The following is a 22973-nucleotide window of genomic DNA, read 5'->3' on the forward strand; positions in this document are numbered from 1 at the left end:
CGATACTCTTTGAGTTTGCGTTTCTTCTCTACCATTTTACGCAAAGCTTCCTTTTCATCCTCCGTCTTGACTATATGGTCGTGGAAAAGTACTTCGCCAGTCAACAGACCTTCCTCGATTTTCATCAGCTGCATTGTTAGACGTGGGCCGATTTCATACAAACGAACTGCCGACTTATTGTCTTCTAAGTTACCTTTGCGTTTCAATGTTTGTGGCAGTACGACCTGCGCATGTTCATCGTCTTCCATTTCAGATTCTGAAGCAGCACCGTCTCTGGATTGGAATGAGATTTATGTAAAAATGCAACATAATAAGAAGGGAATACTAAACACAAACTTACTGCATTATGAAATCAGCGATATCTTCGCATTTAGATAAATTTGGAATTTTTCCCATAACAAGCTTTTTAACGCCACGCGTCAAACCAACAGGAACTACTTGCACTGAATAATGGCGCATTTCTATTAAATTTGTGTCGCGCGTATACGAGAATAGCACACATCGTCGAATTGTGGCTATATTTACCTTTATAAGAGCAAAATAAAAAAAACAGTAATAATAATCAAAAACACACACAGCATTCTGTTCAGCTTTTAGTTACATACCTGCGCCAAATTTATGGCAGGGAACATATTTTGGAACGTACTGGCCATTAGCTTCAAATGTTTGCCATCACCTGTGAAATTATTCATGATAACCAGCGGCGAACTTTTAAACATGTCATCATCCACATATTGCCGTTTGCTGGTCGAGAGCACGTCGCGCGCCAATGTGAATTGGTGTACCTGCCAAGAAAGTGGGTTTTATGCTTTATTTTTTGATTTATAACAATTTTTGATTCATCCTACCTTAAAAGTTAACGTTGGACCACGCGGCATGCGCACTATTTTAAAAGACAACTGGGATGTGGCCTTATTAAATATGCCCATATGGGAGACATGGAAGTAACCACTCATTGTCACAAAATCTTTAATGCGATTCATTTTCTTTTCCTTCAACTGGGATGCCGTAAATGGTTCCATTATTTTACGAAAATCCAAAGTTAAGTCGGTTATATAGGGACAGGAAAGACCACGATGTATAATAAACGAATGTGGCGCATCAACCAATTCACTTGCTTCCTTCTCTTTGAAAGCAGCGGTACGCTTCTTCGGATGCGACTTCTTCTTGGCTTTACCCATTATAACAGTGTATTTTTTTATTTTATATTGAGAAAATTATTGTTTCGATTATTTTATAAATGATAATATTGACCGCACACGCTTGAACTCTGCAAATTATAAAATTTTCATAATCGCAAGAAGATCCTCGTGTTTACAATCTTCTTCTTGTTAATTATGTGGTATTCACGTTTGCTTCTTTGAGCAGGTTACAGTGAACGCCACATTTTTTTAAAGGGTGCTCGTCGCCGATGGCGTATTTTTAACGTTAGAGCATTTTCCACGACATTTTTTAGGGGTTGTTGTTGTTGTAACGGTATTATAAATTCTCAAATAGTTTTTGAGGAATGATGCTGGAGTGACAGTAATTGCCCAGATATGAATCTGGGTCTTTCCGGTTACATAGACCCCGACTGTTGTGGGAACATTTTTATGGGGTATTTTTTAATGTTACTCGTCTCTCGCGAAACGTATTTTCACCAAATTTTTAAGGGGTACTCGTCGCGCGAACCACTTTTTAACAGCGAGAGCCAAAAAACAAAGTAAAATGAATAATCAGAAGAATTTATATCCACGATGAAAATGTATGCTAAGGGGCTTTTGTAAAAAAAAAAAATTTATTTTTATAAAGAATTCGGCAGTCCGAGTTTCAATATGCATAAACACCTTTAAAAGTTTAGTATATTTTACTGTTATCTGACAGTAAAAAATTTATAAAAAGTACTAGAGATAAATGATCACATTTTAAATAAACTTAATTATAATTTGGTCTTGAAACCAAGCTAGGTGAAGGGTTGAAGTGACTTGTTATAAAATAGACAATACGTTTATTCTATCGGACGACTTATCGAGTGCCGATAAGAAATTCTATATTTTAAATGTGACTTTTATTTATTTTCTTAGGAAAGTAAAAAATCCAGTTCAATGTTTCTACCACTTGCTGTTGTAGCACTATTTTTCCCTGCCTAGATACCCATGCCCGGCAAATAAACGGAGGGGCGTATTAGGTGGTTAATATCATGCGGTACATACATATGACCGATGGCCATGTCGCGGTCAAATATGGGGAAGTAGGAGTTTACGCTGCTACAGTAACCAGACCATGGCGTATTTTTTCACTTAATTTGGTGCTTGTTTAAGATATACGCGTACACCCTAGGCTTGAAGTGAAAAGCATTTTTATCGTACATTTTTGTTGTTCTCATTTTTTATTTTATTCATTTAGATACACTTAACATAGGTAAATATAGCAAAACACAATATAATTGCATTAATCAATCAATCGATTAATTATATGTATTTTTTTCTCACTAATTTTATAATCATCAGTAATTTACAACTGGCTGTTGTTAGATGTTGTATCGCTTTCTTTCGCTTCGCTTAATTCATATAAGTTTTCCAATGTTAATTAATTATGTATTAACTCATCTACGCATTTTCTTTACTCTCTTCCCTTAGCTTCGCTAAAATCTTGATCCTTTCTTTCACTCTCTATTGCTTGCTTGCTTGCTTGTATGCCAGTCCAATAAAATTTCATATAGCGATATCTGTTTGAATGGTGTTCCTAATCGTACAGGACCACCAATGAATTTCTCAATAGCTTTTCCCTCCGCATGCTAGTAGTTCCGGTAGCCCTCTACGTTTCCTCTCCACGCACATCCATTGCATTATGCATGCGGTGTAGGTGTTATTGGTGTTTCCAGCGTGTATTGATTACTTCATAATACATAATTTTATATATAAAACATTACTTTTGTATTTTATTTATTTTTTAATTAAAAAAGCAGAATATTCAATTGTTTGCAGTTTTCTCTTGTGTGTGTTTCCCCTTATATATATTTAAATTAATTTCGTTTTTTTTTGAGTTTGTTGTTGCTTCTAATTATTTTTTACTAAAACATTTACAATAGTTTTACATATCCTTCGTATATGAAAAAAATTATAATTACAAACTTCAATTCTTTCGGTATTCCCCTTCATTCTTTTTAAAGTAAAAAATCTTCTTTTCAATAAAAAGTATGCTTTTAAAATTATTGAACTGATTTACTGAATTTAATTAAGCTATAGTTGCTTAAATAAATAAGAAAACGCACTTAATTGAACTCAATAGTAGATATGCGAGCGTATGAAATCAAATGGGGGCGGTGGTCATGGTAATGGCTGGGTGAATGGGAATACAACTATTTTATTTGTGTAGTTCTCATCAATACAGTCACGCGTAGTTTTATTTTTTTTTTTTTTGATTGCGATTGTTTTTGGATTATATTATAGGGAAAACTTTTTAAGAAGGCGGAGACTTAAGCGAAAATTTTCAAGTTTAAGGATTGCGTTGAGAGGCGTTCATTGTTTACTTCATTCTGTTTATGTTGTTGTTGTTGTTGTTTGTTTTCCAAGAAAATACGCTTTCAAATTATAGTTAAATATGTATATTATTACTTTTCTTTCAAAAATTCATTGCAGTTATACTAATTTCTGTTTCAATTATTTCCTTGCATTTAATATAATATGTATTTATAATAACCATTTTTTACTTTTACCGTTTGTTCTGTTTAATTGCTTTTGCTTTGCTTTGTTTATTGCAATTGGTTGTAGGCTCTGTAATTTGGAATTGATTTGGATTGAATTTGATTGGGGAACTATGGTCGTAGTAGTTTATTGTAGTTTTATTGGTTGGTTGGTTGTTGTTATTATTTATGCATAGATGACATTTAAAAGTAATGCAGAACGTGCATAAGGCGGTCACTGACAACACTGCTTGCGCACATCAGCCGTAACAGTCGGCTTCACATCGATGGGCTCCACATTTGGACGAATAACATCACCCTCGGGTGGATCTCTGATTTGTTTCTGCGATACGATACGATAGATTTCTGTAAGGATTCAATCGAATGTTATATGTATGTAAATATTTTAAAGATATTGCAAGCCAGTTTAAAGTGTTCGAATAAAAATACATATGCATCGATAAAGGAATTTCACCTGAGAGTATATTTTGGAATGCAGTTTCGACGTTCGTCGAATCCAAGGCAGACGTTTCAATGAAACTCAGCCCATTACGCTCAGCAAAGAGTTTCGCCTCATCTGTCGGCACGGAACGCAAATGCCGCAAATCGGACTTATTGCCCACCAGCATAATAACAATATTCTGATCGGCATGATCACGCAACTCTCGCAACCACCGCTCCACATTCTCGTAGGTCAAATGTTTGGCAATGTCATAGACGAGCAGTGCACCAACAGCGCCGCGATAGTATGCAGACGTAATGGCTCGATAACGCTCCTGACCGGCCGTATCCCATATCTGCGCTTTAATTGTCTTACCATCAACCTAAATTAAATGAAAAGAGAACAAACAAATATTATGTAGACGTTGTGGGTAGTTGCGTAAGCTTGTCATTAGAAGTAAAATGTTACTATGTAGCGCTTAGGCTAGCAAATATTTATGTAAGCTGGTGGGGTAATATTATATTTTAATGTACTGTATAAATAACAAAAAGTAAATATGAAACATGATCCCCTAAACAAGAAGCACCCTTTCCTGAATTTAATATGTAATAAAATGTTACTTGCCTCTATGCTACGTGTTGCAAATTCAACTCCAATTGTCGACTTCGATTCCAAGTTGAATTCATTGCGCGTGAAGCGGGAAAGTAAATTACTTTTGCCCACACCGGAATCACCGATCAGCACAACTGTAAAACGTAATACAATATATAAGCTACTGATTACAATAAACGATATGTATGTACATAAGTTCATATCGCTCAATTGCGGGCAGAATGTAATAACTCAAAATATAAGCAATGCAAAACAAGTCTTTAAAGTTTTACAAAAAAAAAAAATCTAAATAATTTAATCAGTACAACTTATTAAATTAATTTAATAATAACTTTTTTTTCAGTTGCGTTTGAGCTATGACGTTCTTCAAGCAAACAAGCGATATTTACATATCTCATTCATGATTAGTGATAGTAAAAATTCGAGCAGTTAACTGTCGCCAGGCGCCAATTCAGACATTTTTGCTCTTTTGACATTTTAATATAATTGGATATTTTTGAATTGCTGATAAACACGTTCTCTTTTTCAACTTTACCGCCGACGCAATACCACATCAAACGTCCACATATAGTTGTGTTGGGCAATTCTACATTGATAGTGGCTATGTTGACTTCAGACCCGATTTGCATGTAAATAATTTCTTTTGGAGTTTTGCTATAGCCAGTTCTTTAATTCATATAAATCATACTTTTTGAAGGTATTTACCCAGAAGACAATTTAGTTAGTTCTTCCAAAGTGAAACCATTCTAAAAGGCTTAACCAAGATGAGCATGCTTTTTAGAAGGGCTTTTGCTATTTGCAATTTACACGAATGTATAATTTTATATTATTTAGCATTACAAAAGCCAGTACATATGTATTTGATATGAACCTTCAATAAATACCTTGAAGAATTATTGTTTTTATTACCTAAAGCAGCAGCTTTAGAAACAAGAATTCAAAAGACCTTCTCATGCACGTCCTATAAAAGTCCCTCTATATGTAGCGAAAGCAGAGGCCTTCAAGTTGTGCCTCACGTCTCTCAGGAATGCCTTTTAGAATGGTTTTTAGCCCTTGAAATTATCTACTGGGTATTTACGGTTCATCCCAAATACGTTTTATTGCAAATTAAAATGCATCTGTAATGGTAAATAATATAAACTTATTACTTTCTTATTTGTAAACAGAATGCATGCAGGGAAACACTTTTTTCAGCCATTCTTAACAAACGACTTTTTGACTGGCTTCACTGAAAAAGGCCTACCCAAATTGTCTTCTGGGCTGTTGTGCCTCGCTCTTGCAAACAATATTTTTTCTCAGCTATTATCTTAATCGTATCAACGAATGAGCGGACGGAGTGAGTCATCTATTGTGGGATTTGGTATCAGAAGCTAAATATTTTTAAGTGTAAGCAATCGATATTTTCTTGTAGAAGCTTTCTTAAGCATGACTAACCAGCGATTCTAATGTCGTTTATCTGAAGGCCCAGGAAGCGCACTGATTCGACTTTGAGCGGATTAAGATTAGCCAGTTAGAGATGACATGTGAAGAGCGAGCTAATATTGACCGGGCATTTTCCAGTACCTATTGGGCGTACTTTGCGCATGATTGATTGTGAATAAGTAGGATTTCGACATTCATAATGGAATTATGGAACTCGATCCATTCATATGGCTTAGAATTGAAATCTTTTTATTTCTCCCGATTAATAACGGTAGTGGTATATCAGAATCCGTCTGTTTCAGAGAAATTAATAGGTACGTATTGCTGAGCATAATAATATACCAATGACTGTTTAGCGATTCTCTGCGTCCTCTGGTCACCGCCAACCATACAGGGGCAATTCAAGAAAAACTTCTTCGTCAATCGCCTTGTATCACGGCCACTTACGTTTATTTGTAATTAATAATAATAATAATAATAGATTGGCGCTTACACATATGTTAGTGTTTGCCCGAGCTTCTCCTCCGAATTGTGGTGTGCGCCTTGATGTTGTCACACAAAGCGGAGGGACCTACAGTTTTACGCCGACTCCGAACGGCGATTGTATTTTTATGAGAAGCTGTTTTTCATGGCAGAAAAACACTCGGAGGTTTGCCATTGCCTGCCAAGGGACGACCGCTGTTAAGAAAAAACCTTTTTTCCTATATTTTTCGCGATGCTGCTTTGACCAGGGTTTGAACCCAGGTGCTGTGGAGTGGAAACGCGCACTGCTTACCACTACACCACAGCGGCCTAGGAAATAATTAAGAGATGCGCGGAGGCCTTGATGTAACATAATGTGCCAGCATATGCAGTCATGTAACTGAGCCAATAGAAAAATAGTGCTGCAGAAATATAACCTTGTTCCACTTGCTGCATGAATAAATAAAAAAATAAGGAAATCACAAGGCACACAAAAAGGCTATAAGTTAGATAGGCGTTGGACGTCGGTATCCGCGGGGCCCACGGTACTAATTGAGACATAACTGGGAGGGCGGTGTCACGAAATTTGCAGGTGAGACGGCACAGAAATCCTTTCCCCCCGGCACTCCCGAAAAAAACAGCAACTTTAGAAAATTCAAATTATTGTTACTTGTTAATGTACTATATCTAGGGTAATCGCTAAATGAAATGTTATTTGAATTAATTTGAAAGCGGGTTCGGGACCTAAAAATCGAGTTTCGGGATGGTCGGAATCGGGATTGCATATTTTGTTCTGTGCCCATCTCTGCCCATGCCTGATCATTAGAAATGCAAACGAAAAAATAAGAACGCGATTATTGGGAAGCAAAATCACAATGAGCAGTCCAAATGTAATGATTACACACATGTGTAACTACATAAAAACCACATCTGTTTGCATGCATGTACATTAGGCTGCATCACCAAAAAAGTTGCGGCAAAATCTATTATATTTTAAGACTTCTACCAAAATATTCGGAAAAAGATTAAGATTTACGTTAGCTGGACCGCTTTGAAAATACCTCTAAAAATAGAGTTTTTATGAATAAAAACAGTTTCTTAAAGGATTTTTTTGGAAAAAATGCTCTCAAACTTAAACTGTTTGGTCGTCTGAGATGATTTTTTTCAAAAATAAATTAATAAAAAACTTAATTTTCCGAAGATATTTTGATGGAAGTCTTAAAATATAATAGATTTTATATTTTGTTTTTTGTTTTTTTTTTGTACGGGCAATGATGCAGTCTAATGTACATACTTAGACTTCTCTCTAAATTGGAAAATGCAACAAAATGTACAACATAATCACAAATAAATCAAGAAAACGAACGCGCAATAAAATGCATTTGAAAAGGTTTCACAGGAAAGTACACCGAACATACAAATGTACGTATATACATACATATGAATGTGTGCTTTCCATATGAACATGAGATAGCTCAGTGAAAGACGAGGCACACTTTAAAATTATTCCATGTTGAAAAAGAAATCCGGTTTATGCAGCATCAACAGGCAGAGAATATCAACAAGAGAGAAGGTTAAGAGAAAAAAGCGATTTTTAAATAACTTGGGAATAACAAAGGAAATTGCGTTTTCGATTAATGCGCAATCACGATCATAGGAGTAATGTTGAGAAAACAATGAAAAATAATTGTGTACGAAGCGATTATTTGTGCTACTCAGACGAACTCGAAAGTGGCAGCCATAACAAAGAGAGGTAAACATTTGCAATCAGCTGTCGGTAATAAACCCAATCCGCATAATTAACAACTATGTGACTACTTTAGTCTAATCATCCTTGAAATTATTAATAAACAAGCAGCATTGGGTCTAAGTATCACATAGAAAAGTTTAATAGGTTGAGGTCAACGCAACATAAAAACAAAAACATTCAACCAAATCAGTCGCCAAAAATAACTTAACACGAATACGTCACTTTATGCAACGTGTCACAAAACTAAACGTCCGAACATGATATGCAAACCACCAAATGAATACTCGTACACAACAGAGTAGGCAAGAACAAGAATGTGTTACGGCATGCAGAACAAATACCAGATTGAAGTTGACTGGCTGGCTGTCTGACCTGCTACTCTAGCACATACATATGTATTTACATGTACTTGAGTAGTGGAAGTGATGATAGTTGCAGCAGACTGCTAGTAACCATCACCACAGGGGGCGGTTTAAGCAAAACAGCTGAAAAGCGAGTAGGTACAAAACAACTGCTCGCATTTGCGAGTTGCCGATGACGGTTTGCATCAGCGGTATCGAAGCTGAAGGCACAAACATTTATATGTTTGTACATGCTGATGAAATCTTTTGAAGATCGAGCCACCATGCGTGGAATATGCACTATCGCTTTTACTTGATAGCTCATTATATTCTTATATCAATTAATCCAAGTATATAAATACATATTTTGTATAGTTTAGCGCTATATATACATATGTATGTAAGTATATAGGACGCTGCAACCCCTTCAGATACATGTTGGTTGTATAGAAAATTTAGAAAATTAAAAACAGTGCACACCAGACTCGGCTCTTATTATGCTGTCCGATATAGCCAGCCAAAAACTCGAAATATCACCAACCAACCACTCGAGCATGGGCTACGTCATCGCACTTTATTGATGAATGACTCTTCCATTTTAGTTCCACTTTCATCGCAACTTTTCCAGTTCTTTTCTTTCGTTCGACAGTCTAGTAATAATTCATGTTTTCTGTATCTTACCTTCAGCTAAGTTAATTTAAATTAAAGACAATCAATTACCTTTGAATAAATAATCGTATTCGTCCTCCCTTGTGCCCATGTTTGGATGTGAATTGTTTCTCCAACTGTTTTTAGCGTTGCCTTTTCCTCTTTTCCTTTTCGCTTTTGCTGTGCAATTCGGTGACCTGTGATTATCCTTTTCGAGTTACTCCACTTGTTTTATTTTTCCAATACTCTTCTTCTTCGATCTTCTTGCAACTTCTTTATCGTGGTATTTTTTCCACTTGAAAGTTTCTTCTTCAGTATGTAATTTGCGTATCTTTTTATTGCTCTTTCTCAAAGCTCTTTTTTATAGTAATAAAAAATCAACGATTATTCACCGAAATACGACGAAACACACAAACACATATGAAGATAGTGAAACCAAAGGGCAAAACGACGGTCCAGCGGACGGGTGACAATAACGACGATGGCGACGACAGTGAAAGAAAAAAAGGAAAATATTAAATTAGAAAATATGACGGGGCGGTGACTTTTCCACTGATTAAGAGGCTGTCGCTATTACTGCTTCAGCATTTACTTCTTCTGCATAATGTATGTGTCGCTACAGCGGCTTCATTTCCAATGGAATTCGCCCAAAACTTTGCATACACAATTTTCTAAGCTACACTTTAAAATATCGCTTCACTATAACTCCTACACTTTAGTTATGTTTAAAAGCTTCCCTTTAATTGTGACTAAATGCTATTAACAATGTTTTCTTCTTTCTTTAAATCTTTAAAAAAATTAATCACCTTTTTACGCGACAACTACGACGACGACACAAGAAAATCTCTTCTTCTTTTTTCAGTGCCGTTGTTCAATCTGAGAACGTAATTTACGTTCTCTGATCAAATATGGCGGGCGGCGAAGGTGGAAAGCAAAACGAAAAAATAATCTACTACTGAGCAGTTACTCTATTACGTTACGGAATTCGGAACATCTCCATTGCTTTATCGTTATGTTTTGATTTCGAGGAAGTCGCTTGGAGTGTACTACAGTATTTTTTGCTAACAAGTATATAAATAAATGCATAAAATTCAATAAATTCATAACTTCAAGTGAAACCAGTTTAAATAAATGCATAAAATTCAATAAATTCCTAACTTCAAGTGAAACCAGTTTACGGTTTTGTTGAAAGTAAAATAAATCTTTTTAACGTTAGAAGAAAGTTTATTTGGAGTTGTGAAGAACAATTTCACTTCATCGGTCTGCAAATCCTTCATATCCAGGTATGTATGACTTCCACTGAACAGTGGCCAGGTAACCTAAGAGGATCCTCGTCATCTCATTTCCTTTAATCACGCTTTCAAATAAAATGTATTTCCCAATTATTATGAGTGTAATATTATGTATACATATATATTTATAGAAAGTATATAAAAGTTTCTTACACTAGATTACTGAATATACATACAAGATTTAATAAAAGGTTCTGAATATTCATATTTACACACGGGTTTGTAAATTATTGTTGAATGCTTGTCTACATAATGAAAGGATGATATAAAATATTCTTAAATATACAAACTTGTATAGTATACAAAGTGAGTATAAAAATACATGAAGTTAAAATTAATTATGCAATTGAATGTATTTGAAGATTGTTGGCACGAAAAACTGCACATTATTAATTTAATACTTTTTTGTAATATGTATTCGAGAAATATTTAAAGAATTGCACGTTGCAAGGCATACGCTGGATACAGCAGTAAAAGGCCACCCGTGATGTAAGTTAACTGCGAACCAACGCACCAAAAAGCTGCAAAATATTTGAATTTAAAAAAATTACAAAATTCATGTCAGTATACTATGTACATACATATCGACGGAACATATAGAAACTTAGAAACTTTTTTACTGCATATGAAAGATTAAGTACTTTTTAGTTAATAAAGAATAATTTTACGAGATACGAAGTATTAGAGTTTTCTGGGATACTAGGTTTTACCAAACTACCGTCGATATGTACATATGTATGCACAAGACTTACAAATGCAGCCTACAACAGGGCCAACAGCACGCGCTAAAGCACCCAGCGAACGGAAAATACCAAGAACTGAACCTTTTTGATCGTCATTACCATAACGTGAAACCAATGTGGTCAAACAGGTGACAGCAAAAGCAGTGGCTGATAGGGACGAATTAAAAAATATTTATAATACATACATATGTATGTATATATAAATCATAATTAAAAAATAAAAATAAAGAAAAGCTGCGTATTAGTAAACTTACAAATGGCAAAAAGTAACATTCCTGCATAAAGAAGACGTCCATCCTTCGCTAACCCGACCAGTATAAAAGCTGGCACAATAAGATACAGGCTAAATACTGCGCATGGTTTAGACGCCTGTGGCGGTAGACGACGCACAACTCCGCCTTGCAGTAGGGCCATAACAATGCCTGCATTAATAAATACTTTTTTTGCTAAATGTTTAGATATTTGAATTTAATAATTCTTACCAGTCATTAGAAACATTTTCGCTTGATCCATGGAGCTGTAGCCGAATTTGTGAAACATAAGGAATGTAACAGTGAACTCCAAGCCGGAATATAAAAACAGATACAAGAAGTATATCAGTCCTATTTTGCGTAGTGCATTTATTTCCGTTTTCGATATTTTCTTAATCGCTGAGAAGCTGTTCAAGAAAATGTAAGTTTTTATTTATTTCAAGCTTAAGATTTAGGCATACATACGTACGTATATAGGTACATATGTATAAATATTTAAAGGTGGTAATTGCATAAAAGTTTTGGAGTAAAACTTATTAGATGTCAAAAGGTTTGCGTCTAAGATGTTCCAAAAATAATCATATAATTCTTGTTACAAGTCGACAGAAAGAATCATCACGCTACTCTAATCAATGTTGTACATAATTATATGTATATTCGATCAAGGTCATTCTAGTCAACATTTTGTAAAAAAAAAACAAGAAGTTTGATGATGGCTTATTCAATATTATTCATTAAAAGGAAGCAAAATAAATTAAAAGAAACGACCCAAAACACAGCACTCCGGACAGCGACCGGATGTCGCCAGAAAATCGCTTGCATGTCGAGGCGCAAATGCTCCAAATAAGGGAGCCCAACACAATGCTCTGCAAGCAATTTTTAGTACGCAGCCAAAGGCGTGAACACCCGAACAGTGGACTGCTTGCAGAGGACGAAGTCCAGAGGTTCATAAAGCAAACCTTGGACACAGCAGCATATCGACAGGCCTGAGCGGAATTCTGGACACACAACCACCTTATGTGGACGAGACGGAGCTACGTCTGCCTACATCTCTTCGCATGCCCATAAAACCCCACACAGCTAACGCGTCTGTCCCTATAGAGGTTGCACGCTTTTTAGCTGAGCTTGACGACAACGACTGAAATACTAGCCGATCTGGGCAACAAAAGAAATAATGGTCTGATTATGTGCATTCCAATAGCCCTATAATTTCATATCTTAGCTTCTTAAGTCGCATACTTAAAGTAGCTAAAACTTTGTGTGATTTGTGGAATTTTGTGGTTATCAAGTGCTTATTTTAAAATTATAATCTCTAAAAAATATATACGTCCAAAACTATAACTATGCTTAAATATATGTATATACATATGTATGCAAGTGTGAATAGTTTAAAACATAAATTGTGATTGGCTTATCTAATTACAAAAAAATACACTACTTTGATAAACCAAGCCGACGTTCCGTTGGGAGCGAAGCTAATCGCAGGCCTTACTTTGAATATGAATAATACGCTTAACTAAGATAATAAAAAAATAAAAAAGCAAAATGTGAAGATAAAGTAACGTGCCGAGATAATTAAAAATTCAAGCCGGTTGCAACGTGCACGACTACGTATGCTAATTAAAAGTAGCAAAAAATAACATAAAAATTATCGTGGGAGAGTATCTACGCGTCTGATTCGCTTGAACACTTTTCGTTCCATACTTACTTGAATATTGAGCGCACATCCAATAACTGTATAGCATATGACATAGCGGAAGATATCTCTTTGGCACGTTTTTCCTAAAAAATCAAAAATAATAATAATTTAACTGATTATTAAATTTTCAATGCTATATAATGACTCACCTTGGGTAATGTTTCTTTAAGTTTAAATGCAATAACACCCAAATCACACATGGCTAATGCAAAGGCACACAATGAAGGTGCCACATACCATGATTCCCATGATTTATTCAATGAACGCGCAAATAAGGCACCAATTATAGGACCGGCAATGAAGCCTACTGAAAATGCGACACCCACTAATGCCATACCAAACGAACGTGTCTTCACACTGGAGACATCAGTGATGATGGACATGCATAGCGATATATTGCCTTTGCTGATACCGCCCACAAATCGAGCCAGCACGAAAAGTGCGAAATTACTTGAGAGCGCCCAAAGTAGATAGGATAAAGCAATACCAGCCTATTAAATAAGAGTAATGCATGCATAGGTATAAGAGTTTTCCAAATTTATTGTTACTCACCCCACATATAAGCATTAAAGGCTTGCGGCCATAGTAATCCGATAGTCCACCCACAATGGGACTTGCCACAAATTGCAAAAAGCTGAACATGGAACCCAGGAATCCGCCATACAGCACCGATGTATATCGTTCTGGTGCGCCCACCAGCTGCTGGAACCAGTGTATGCGCCGCGTCAGCAAGTTATACAAGCCGGAGCTATCATTTTGTCGATAGTGCTCGAGCAAAGAAGGCATTAGTGGCAGGATCATGGTGAAGGCGAGTAAATCAAATAGGAGCGATATGAAAACGACACTCACCATTGACCGTTCATTACTTTTGCCTGCTCCACCATCGGTCAATTCTGCGCCCTTCAGTTTGTCATGGCCTTTACTCTTAATCGCCTCGGCACCATTGTTGTTATTTGTAATTTTGTCGCCATTACGGCTTTTTAATGCAGTCGCCGCAGTCATGAATATGATTCAATAAAAACTGTTGTTAACAAAACTATATTTTGCAAATATAATTTTAAAACTATTATTTCCAGTTTTTTTGGAACTTTATTACAGCACAATAGTCATGTGCTGAACCGGATTGGCTGAACGACTCTTCATTTGTGAAGTGAAAGTTAATCCAATCATCGGCAGACAATTCAACAAGCTAGTAAATACAGAAGTAGTTATATGCAGAAAATAGCAACAAATATAAACAAAAACATAACATTCACAAGTGTTGCCACAGAATGCAACTGGTTTTCGTCAATTAAATTTAAATCCACTGTGAATAAAAATGTGCCGTTTACGAAAAATTTTGTTTTGCAAATTTGTTAACTTCTGTAATTTAAAAAACCAAAGAATGTAGATGACCACTGATTAAGCGCTATTTGAACGAATTCCTATGATTAGCATGTGCTACGAAATAGTTTTTCGCATTTTCTGACGCACGTTTTATTTTGAGTTGTGGCTTGACTTTTGAAGACAGTGTGCGATTTTTTTCAGAGTGACTACTGTGAGTGTAGCTTTGTGGAAGAAGTGCGAGATTTTGATGGGACTACCATTGCAATTTACAAATTTTTGTTGACCAGCCAGTTTTATCCGTACTCTTTTTTTCCAAAATAACGCCAAAAAAACTGTGAAATTATGTCCAAAGTCACTGTGCAGGACATTGAAGCTGTGGACGACTATTGGGGACCAACATTCCGCTCTATTTTGGAAGGTACATAATTATTTAATAAGTAGAAAATGTCCTCCCACAATTGAGTTTTCTCCTATCTCTGGATTAAGGCAATAATACTGAGTCCCTATCGGAGCAGCTGGAGCAGCGTATTCGCAGCCATGATAAGGACATCGAACGCATATGCAATCTATATTACCAAGGCTTCATAGACTCCATACAGGAACTGCTGCAAGTGCGCACACAAGCTAAGCAATTACATGACGAGGTACACACATTGGATCGCTCATTGCAGCAAATGAGTGCATCGGTGTTGCAGCAAGGACAAGATTTAGTGCGCGCTCGCCAAATCGAATCAAACTTAGCCAGCGCTATTGATGCGCTCCAAGCATGTCTGCCGGCACTTGAGTGCTACATCAAATTTACCCAACAAGCAAATAACAAACAATATTACCAGTCATTGCGCACATTGGAAACGTTGGAATCGCAGCATCTTGTTGGACTAAGCAACTATCGCTTTGCCACTCAAATACGGCAAGCCATTCCAATTATCAAAGAGAATATTAGGCGTTCTGCCGAAGCAGACTTTCGCGAATTTTTGGAAAATATACGTAAATTTTCGCCCAAAATCGGTGAAGTAGCTATAACGCATACAAAAAAACTGCAAAAGCGTGATATAAATGCTATCATTGAGGAGCACAAGAAGTTGCTGCAGCATGACAATCGCGAAGAGGAGAACGATTTAAGTGCACAGGATCTTATAGATTTCTCGCCAATATACCGTTGCTTGCATATTTATATGGTATTAGGGCAGCGTGAATACTTTGAAAAGGACTATCGCCAACAGCGACGCGATCAGTCAAAACTGGTTTTGCAACCGCCGCCAGGCATGCACGACAACTTGGAGGCATACAAAACTTATATCTGTGCTATTGTTGGCTTTTTCATTGTGGAAGACCATGTGAAGAATACGGCTGGCGATGTGGTCACAACTTCGTACTTGGAGGACTTGTGGTCCACTTCCTTAACGAAATTCGTAAATGAGATTAGCATGGCATCGTCATCCTGCACCGATCCTAACATACTTCTGCGCATAAAAAACCTTATAATGCTGTCAATAAACACTTTCAAGTGCTATGGCTACACGGTGAACATGCTATTCGAGTGCTTGCACAATATGCGCGATCACTACAATGAGGTGGATTGAGTGATATACATAACTTATTTTTTAATAATGTGCTTAAACTTGTCTTTTTTACAGGTACTTCTGCAACGCTGGGTACATGTTTTCCGTGACATTCTGGACAAGGAGCAGTTCCAGCCCATGATCGTTGAAAGTCAAGAGGAGTATGAGGCCATCATTGAACGCTTTCCATTCCATTCGGAGCAGCTCGAAAATGCGCCTTTTCCAAAGAAGTTTCCCTTTTCACGCATGGTACCCGAGGTCTACCATCAGGCTAAAGAATTCATGTACGCTTGCATGAAATTTGCCGAAGAGCTAACACTATCGCCCAATGAAGTGGCTGCAATGGTACGTAAAGCAGCCAATTTGTTGCTGACACGCAGCTTTAGTGGTTGTCTTTCCATGGTGTTTCGCAATCCAAGCGTTGCGCTGCCGCAACTTATACAAATTATCATCGATACACAATACTTGGAAAAGGCTGGTCCATTTTTAGATGAGTTCGTTTGCCACATGACGAACACGGTAAGCAATATATCGCAAACACCCTCGGCCATGTTTCATGTGGCACGTCAAGAGGCTGAGAAACAAGTTGGTGTGCGCATATGCTCCAAAATGGATGAATTCTTCGACTTGGCAGCCTACGATTGGCTGCTCATTGAACCACCAGGCATCGCTTCCGCTTACATCACCGATATGATATCCTATTTGAAGAGTACATTTGATAGTTTTGCTTTTAAGTTGCCGGGCATTGCGCAAACAGCTTGTCGGCGTACTTGTGAACACATTGCAAACAAAATCTATGATATACTCTACGATGAAGAAGTGAAGCAAATTTCAACTGGCGCATTACAGCAAATCAATTTGGATCTGTTGCAATGCGAGTTCTTTGCTGCCTCTGAGCCCGTGCCTGGTTTGCGGGAAGGCGAACTTTCCAAATTTTTTCTCAAAAACCGACAATTGCTTGACTTGCTCATAATGGAGGAATGGAGTACGTATTTGCATGATTATGGCAAGCAAGAAAATCGTTACCACTTGGTCCATCCCCAATCGATTATCACCATTTTAGAAAAGATACGCGAGGCAGATAAGAAAACAATGTTCTCAGTGTTACGTAAAAATGACAAAAAGAAGCTGTTGGACACTGTGCTGAAACAGTTGAAGCATCTAACTGAGCGGCAAACTTAGATGGGATGTACCTTTTATGGTGGGGAAAATTTTATAGTACTAAGCGCAATAGATAACATAAAATAAAAAAATTATAATATTGGCCTGAACAAACGCATCTTTTGTATTTCAGCTATAATTGAATTCCGTTCGTTGAGATGCTTTCTTGTTTTAAATTTATTTATAATTGTATTATTTATATAAAAGAATTGCAACTTTGTTTACGTTTCGTGTTATGATACATATGTATATGCGACATAATTATAAATTCTTTGACAATTTTTTTATGCATCATTGAGTTAAATATTTTGATGTAATATATACAAAGTATTAGCAATAATATATAATTATTATTATAATAACCTTATATGTATGCCATATGTTTGTATGTGTCTTGTCTTATTGATCCAGTTGCACATCATTTAATTTCGTGATTGTTTGCCTTACCCAATTTCTGTTTTTCTCAGGGTACCAGAACAAATGCATTTATAACATTAATCAAATCTATGCCACGTATTCGTAAATATATTCTCTTTTCTGGTGTCAACTTTTCACTTCTAGGTGTTTTGGTGCATCCGCATATGTGAATTTGAGACGAAACGCTTCCGCAACTAAAACATTTATCTGACGGTCGGACCAATTTTCGGTTGGCAGATTTTGTAGCAGCAGCAAGAGGCCCTAAAAATGCATTTGTGGTTAAATAAAAGCTTACGAACGCCAACCTGAACTAATTCGAAAGTCTAGCTCACTTGAAAATCGTTTTGTTGCATTAATCTATCCTTCCAATGTAATAGAAATGCCGCACATACATACAAATGGAAGAGTGCAAAACCATCAGACTCGGCGAGGTATGTGTCCCACAAGCGTATGGTGCAATGCAGTGGCAGCTCACGTGTTAGTAAATTATTCATCCAACGAAACGAAAACTGCAGGTAGTCCACGCCGTGTGCTTGCAAGTGGCGATGCAGATTTCCTAAAATTAATCATACTACAGCTTTTCTGGACACGCGAATGTTTTGTTCTTAACGTACCATCAATCCGCTGTATAAGATCCTTTAATTGATTTACCTTCTCTTGTATACCTAATTGCGCAAATATGTAGTTGTCCTGGATGCAATCTAGAAATTTGGAGAGACACCAAAATGAATCTGCTTCAATGGCGTCCCTTTTGTCCACTGATAGGTTATCAATATTGAATTTTTCCAAATCGGTGCCTATTTGAGGGAAAAAATTTCGATTTAACCGCATTAAATCCATTATATTTATTTAGATTACCTGGCTCCAATACTTCTTGCAAGAACACAATAAAAAATGGGGTCACCAAATCATTTATGCCCTGTACATACCCCGAGGCTGGGTGACGTATGGCCCAAATGAATAAAATTCGCTCAAACATTTCCTGCACGAGCTTTTGTTGAAATAGTGATATTTGTGGATTCATACGGGGTACGTCGATATGTATCTAAATAGAACATTTCCAATGTTTATTAATTAAAAAAAAAATACATATACATTCTAAAGGGCTGCAAGAATCAACTCGTGAGTTACCTCGAGTCTAGCGCCGCTGTTGAGTTAGACTCGAGTTATGGGATGAATTCATGAGTTAACTCTTGCAGCCCTTTAATACATATATATATCGTCGTTTAAAGTACAAAACCGCGTATTAACAAATCAAGATAATGCAAATCCGCGTATGTGAGGTTTCATAAATTATTTTCTAGAGAGTAAAAATACTCATATTTCAAAATGGTTATCTTTTTTTATAAAGCAGACGCATTTTTGGCTAGTATATTTTAGGACGAATGGATAAGGATTGAGCCCAGAGCTTGTGTGAGCAAATCCAATTTTTGGCAGCAAATATCAGTTACGCGGTTTTGCAGAATGACGATACGCGGTTTTGTACTTTAAACGAGTTTAGGCAGCTGTAAGACTTTAATTTCCTATTCAAATGCAATTGGCTCAAAAACCACTCTTATTACACACCTGCCTGTAGGTGTCCTGTTGCGATTCGTCCTGGCTGTCGACTCTAAAATAATTATGCCGCAAATCCTGATAGCCCTGTCTCTTGCTTTCGAGCACCGCATTGCGCCTCTCCCCAGCTGGTGGTAAATATTTTGATAACAGCCGCCAACTAACTGCACGCATCTACCAAAATAAAAGTAATAAAATAGTAATTGGTTGATTTAATGAGCAGATTTCAGCAACGTTACATGTAATTCCGATTTTACACAGGTTGCACATACCTTCTTTGGTACCCCCGACCAGCTGAGCTTCTTTAGCGCCACCAAATCTAAAAGTGGCGAGTCTAGCAACAGTTGGAATTTTTCAATTTTAGTCTCATATTCGGTTTCTTGCGCATTTGAACTAAACTTCTGTAGCTGTGGTCGTCCCGGATATGCATGAAAATTGCGCACAACTTTCATTCTATAATTAAAAGAGTATTTCAGTTCGTTCGTAGTCACAAAAGGCGATTTAATTTATTACCTTGCTTCAGTATCGTTCTTCGAGTCATTTGATGGAGCTCCTTCCTCGCTTGTTTGACTGATTGAATGCTGCAATCTGTGGCGTTGTAGTTGCTGCTCTGACTTTATTGTCACGGTTGGCACTCTTGTTGATTTCGCGTTTGCTGCACTCGATGTAGCTGCTGATGAGCGTACGGTGGAAGTGGTTGCTGAATTTCGATGCGTTTCAATAACATTTAACGCCGCTGTTTGCGACACTTTTTTTGATATACGCGAATCTAGCAAAATGTGGTGATCAAAGTTATTGTAAAAAAATTTATAAATTGCATTTAGAAAATAACGCATGCAGTTTAATTTTACACCTACCATTTGCCGAAGCAGCACTTGCTGCTGCTCCTGACATTATGCAGAATTCGTCATCACCTGTGTCCCAAGCATCGCTTACAGACTGCTGATAATCACGAAATGTGGATACCATACCGTCACCTTTGCCACCGCTTGTACGAACCAAATCTCCGTCAACACTGCTGCTGATTAAACTCGTGTCGTCACCGCGCTTAGGGCTTGGACGTCCTGGCACCAATCGCCCACTGTTCTTCCAAAATGATGAATTTGTACCGCTGCTACCAATGTTGGTGATGACCCCAATATTACTGCTATTAACCTTCGTTGCTGTTACTGTGCTGGCCGTGATGTTACTGCTTTTGTTGCTGCCGTTTTGTCTTGCACCCTCTACATTATTGTCCATAGTATGCGCAAATGCCAATATCCTAAATTACCATTTATATATTTTTGGGTTCCATGAAGATTCCATGCATATATGTATATGTTCCAAAAGGTTACATTTGCTTTATTATGCCGAAATGTAATTGCCAAGTAGATTCCAGTGCGCTGATTTCTTCTGCATCTATATACCTATTTTCTTGTATGTATTTTACTAGGTCTGCTTTATGCCAAACAAATTTTACGAAAACATGATTATATTCTTATTAAGAATAAATAAATACGTGTTCAGCTAGTGAATTAAATAAAAATCAGAAAAATTACTCCTAGTTCGACTGAAGATGCAAGCGATGCATCGATTTTCCCGATAACTGGTGCGTATTCCCACAAGTTGTAAATGCATTCTTTGGTTTGGTATTAAATGCACTACCAGAAATCGGTTCGGGACTCGGTTTTGGGCATTGTGTACAATGTGTAATTTTCGCCTGCGGCGTTTTTTCTAAAAAATCCAATACTTCCATATATCTTAAAAATTTTCACCTGCGACCCTTTTTTTAGGAATTCTTCCATATATAGTGAAAATATCCAATAAAAAAGCTATAACATATATGTACATGTCCACTTTATTATTTACGTTTTCATTGATCCCTTTTCAGTACTTTTTTTTACACATTTTTTGTGATGCAGCACCGCAATTTCAGTTCACTCGATGTACAAAGGAAAATGTGAGTTTAAATTTCACTTTTTTTTTACAACTTTAACAACGAATTACTTAAAAACTAATGCCTCAGGAGAGGGGGGGGGGGTCAGATTTAGAATTACAAAAAGCCGCTGTAAACCCCCTCTTTTTTTTTCAAAGCCTGGTCCATTATTGGAAAATTTTCCCATACAAATATATCAAACCTTTTGCCATATTAAAAAAAAAAATCAACAAAAAATTCGAGCTTTTAATTACATTTATTAGAACGATTTTTTGTATGCAGTTTTGTAGCCCATTATTTATATTTTTTTTAATTGCAAGACTGTTGATTAGTATATATTTTCTTTTTAGTAACGGTGTTGCCTGTTTTTTTCCAGATAAAAAGAAGAAAATGCGCAACACTGAGTGTGGAAAATGAAATGAAAATATGTGCATACCTGCGTTGTGATTTTTTGGTAGCTACTTAGGTTAAGCTTCTGTTGCGGGTTTTCGCAAAAATTTGCAGAATACGAGAATGTAAAAGGCCTCCCAACTTGTAAAATTTTACAAATGTATATATGTACTGAGTGGGGTGACATTTTTATTGTTGCTAATATTATTGAGTAATAAGAGTTCCAATTTTTGTTAAACTATGTTCCCATTGGCGTAATTTAGAGGTCAATCTTAATTTACGCATAAATTAAGTACAAACTAAGTAATTTCGCCTTGTAAAGTCTCTCAGTAAATTAAGTTGAAAGTACGTAGTTTATCTTAAACCAAGAACCAAATCACGAACAAATCAGTGTCGGCTCTAATTTTATCGATAATAATCGAAAAAAGTATTGTCCCATAACTGATATGTCATTGTGTTTGGAGTGTTTTGTTTTTAATAATCGCGCGTGGTAGTTTGTAAAATATTTCCAGAAGCTTTCTCTTTTGATCACTCATCTAAAATCTAAAAAATTACCACAAACAACTCAGAATATAAAAATATACGCAATTACTCACATTCGCGATCTCTTTTGGTTAAATAAACAATAACACAGGGTTGCTACAAAGCTGTCAAGGCAAATAAAGAATCGCGTGTATGAACGCACTTAATTTAGTGAGGTATTTTAAACGAAACTAAGTATTTTACGTTGGTAATGTGAACATAGTTTTACGTAATATTTACTCATACATTATTATGTGATATGTTGTGTGATGCACTAAATTTTCGATGGTTTCTTTGGATTATTTTCAAAATTAGTCGGTTAATCGCTCGATTAATCGAAAGGAAAATTTCAATACAATTAAATCGTTAAGCGAAGGAAAATAACCGATTATAATCGGTAAGTCGATTAACCAAGCCATCACTATTTTACACCTGTTTTTTGCGGAATAGCGAGATCCGTGATAACAAATTGCAACCAACATTTTGCATTTAAATGCAGTAAACACATTTACATCGTGACATTTACCAAATGTTCTTTGTCAAACACAAGTCAATTACTGCAAATGGATATATATTAATAATTGCAAAATGGAAACCCAGCTGGAAATTGTTACAAACTTGAAGCGCATTTTCGAATGTTTTCTCGATGCGAATTTCGTCACAACGAATAATGTTTACTTTGAAAAGCTCATATCGCACTTAGCTGCCAAAGGTAGGTGGTTTCATATCAATATCATCCATTAATGTTCCCTTAATAATATTTACAAAATTATAGATAACGCTTACCTACTGCAGGCGCC

General features: G+C 36.4%; 5 protein-coding genes across 6 annotated transcripts; 1 reads left to right on the forward strand and 4 right to left on the reverse strand.

The window, feature by feature from the left end:
• Positions 1–54: 54 nt before the first annotated feature.
• Positions 55–1181, reverse strand: LOC118736756 (protein Peter pan-like). Its single transcript, XM_036466814.1, has 5 exons — positions 849–1181; positions 606–785; positions 341–525; positions 194–273; positions 55–128 (listed from the first exon to the last, which is right to left on the reverse strand). Exons 1-5 carry the CDS (start codon positions 1179–1181, stop codon positions 55–57), a joined length of 852 nt encoding a protein of 283 aa, XP_036322707.1.
• Positions 1182–2345: 1164 nt separating this feature from the next.
• On the reverse strand, positions 2346–10245 carry LOC118739673 (ras-related protein Rab-11A). The gene is made up of 5 exons (XM_036471150.1): positions 10148–10245; positions 9414–9697; positions 4731–4852; positions 4140–4488; positions 2346–4030 (listed from the first exon to the last, which is right to left on the reverse strand). Exons 2-5 carry the CDS (start codon positions 9451–9453, stop codon positions 3900–3902), a joined length of 642 nt encoding a protein of 213 aa, XP_036327043.1. The 5' UTR covers positions 9454–9697; positions 10148–10245; the 3' UTR covers positions 2346–3899.
• Positions 10246–10955: 710 nt separating this feature from the next.
• On the reverse strand, positions 10956–14328 carry LOC118739693 (major facilitator superfamily domain-containing protein 10). The gene is made up of 7 exons (XM_036471184.1): positions 13879–14328; positions 13476–13817; positions 13336–13409; positions 11859–12034; positions 11631–11798; positions 11386–11523; positions 10956–11154 (listed from the first exon to the last, which is right to left on the reverse strand). The coding sequence occupies exons 1-7, from the start codon at positions 14326–14328 to the stop codon at positions 11063–11065; spliced, it is 1440 nt and encodes a 479-aa protein (XP_036327077.1). The 3' UTR covers positions 10956–11062.
• A 585-nt stretch (positions 14329–14913) lies between these two features.
• LOC118739699 (exocyst complex component 6) lies at positions 14914–17488 on the forward strand. Its single transcript, XM_036471199.1, has 3 exons — positions 14914–15070; positions 15139–16226; positions 16290–17488. Exons 1-3 carry the CDS (start codon positions 14995–14997, stop codon positions 17394–17396), a joined length of 2271 nt encoding a protein of 756 aa, XP_036327092.1. The 5' UTR covers positions 14914–14994; the 3' UTR covers positions 17397–17488.
• Positions 17489–17534: 46 nt separating this feature from the next.
• Positions 17535–20919, reverse strand: LOC118739705 (TBC1 domain family member 22B-like). Of its 2 annotated transcripts, XM_036471211.1 has the most exons (9): positions 20681–20919; positions 20204–20607; positions 19860–20115; positions 19619–19799; positions 19359–19520; positions 18651–18837; positions 18407–18589; positions 18125–18348; positions 17535–18053 (listed from the first exon to the last, which is right to left on the reverse strand). In XM_036471211.1, coding segments are annotated over exons 1-9 (1734 nt in total). In that variant the 5' UTR covers positions 20683–20919; the 3' UTR covers positions 17535–17918. The 2 variants fall into 2 exon arrangements, with proteins under 2 accessions (XP_036327104.1, XP_036327114.1); XM_036471221.1 differs by having other exon boundaries at positions 20204–20919.
• Between the last annotated feature and the right edge of the window lie 2054 nt (positions 20920–22973).

This window comes from Rhagoletis pomonella, unplaced genomic scaffold (genome assembly GCF_013731165.1).
Source record: "Rhagoletis pomonella isolate Grant_MI unplaced genomic scaffold, Rhpom_1.0 Rhpom_scaffold_00001, whole genome shotgun sequence".
Taxonomy (NCBI): Eukaryota; Metazoa; Arthropoda; class Insecta; order Diptera; family Tephritidae; genus Rhagoletis; species Rhagoletis pomonella.

What these genes read in the sequence shown, in the direction of transcription:
- LOC118739699 (XM_036471199.1), top strand. Translation starts at nt 14,995, where the DNA reads ATGTCCAAAGTCACTGTGCAGGACATTGAAGCTGTGGACGACTATTGG. An exon ending in ATTCCGCTCTATTTTGGAAG is followed by an intron (nt 15,071 to 15,138) that starts GTACATAATTAT and finishes CTCTGGATTAAG; the next exon opens with GCAATAATACTGAGTCCCTA. An exon ending in TGCGCGATCACTACAATGAG is followed by an intron (nt 16,227 to 16,289) that starts GTGGATTGAGTG and finishes TCTTTTTTACAG; the next exon opens with GTACTTCTGCAACGCTGGGT.
- LOC118739693 (XM_036471184.1), bottom strand. Translation starts at nt 14,328, where the DNA reads ATGACTGCGGCGACTGCATTAAAAAGCCGTAATGGCGACAAAATTACA. An exon ending in GAAAATGTTTCTAATGACTG is followed by an intron (nt 11,799 to 11,858) that starts GTAAGAATTATT and finishes TTATTAATGCAG; the next exon opens with GCATTGTTATGGCCCTACTG. An exon ending in AATGTTACTTTTTGCCATTT is followed by an intron (nt 11,524 to 11,630) that starts GTAAGTTTACTA and finishes CGTCCCTATCAG; the next exon opens with CCACTGCTTTTGCTGTCACC.
- LOC118736756 (XM_036466814.1), bottom strand. Translation starts at nt 1,181, where the DNA reads ATGGGTAAAGCCAAGAAGAAGTCGCATCCGAAGAAGCGTACCGCTGCT. An exon ending in GTCCAACGTTAACTTTTAAG is followed by an intron (nt 786 to 848) that starts GTAGGATGAATC and finishes CTTTCTTGGCAG; the next exon opens with GTACACCAATTCACATTGGC. An exon ending in ACAAACATTGAAACGCAAAG is followed by an intron (nt 129 to 193) that starts GTAACTTAGAAG and finishes CTAACAATGCAG; the next exon opens with CTGATGAAAATCGAGGAAGG.
- LOC118739705 (XM_036471211.1), bottom strand. An exon ending in AACAGGACACCTACAGGCAG is followed by an intron (nt 18,838 to 19,358) that starts GTGTGTAATAAG and finishes TGTTCTATTTAG; the next exon opens with ATACATATCGACGTACCCCG. An exon ending in GCAAGAAGTATTGGAGCCAG is followed by an intron (nt 18,590 to 18,650) that starts GTAATCTAAATA and finishes TCCCTCAAATAG; the next exon opens with GCACCGATTTGGAAAAATTC.
- LOC118739673 (XM_036471150.1), bottom strand. Translation starts at nt 9,453, where the DNA reads ATGGGCACAAGGGAGGACGAATACGATTATTTATTCAAAG. An exon ending in TTGCAACACGTAGCATAGAG is followed by an intron (nt 4,489 to 4,730) that starts GCAAGTAACATT and finishes CATTTAATTTAG; the next exon opens with GTTGATGGTAAGACAATTAA. An exon ending in ATTCCAAAATATACTCTCAG is followed by an intron (nt 4,031 to 4,139) that starts GTGAAATTCCTT and finishes GAATCCTTACAG; the next exon opens with AAATCTATCGTATCGTATCG.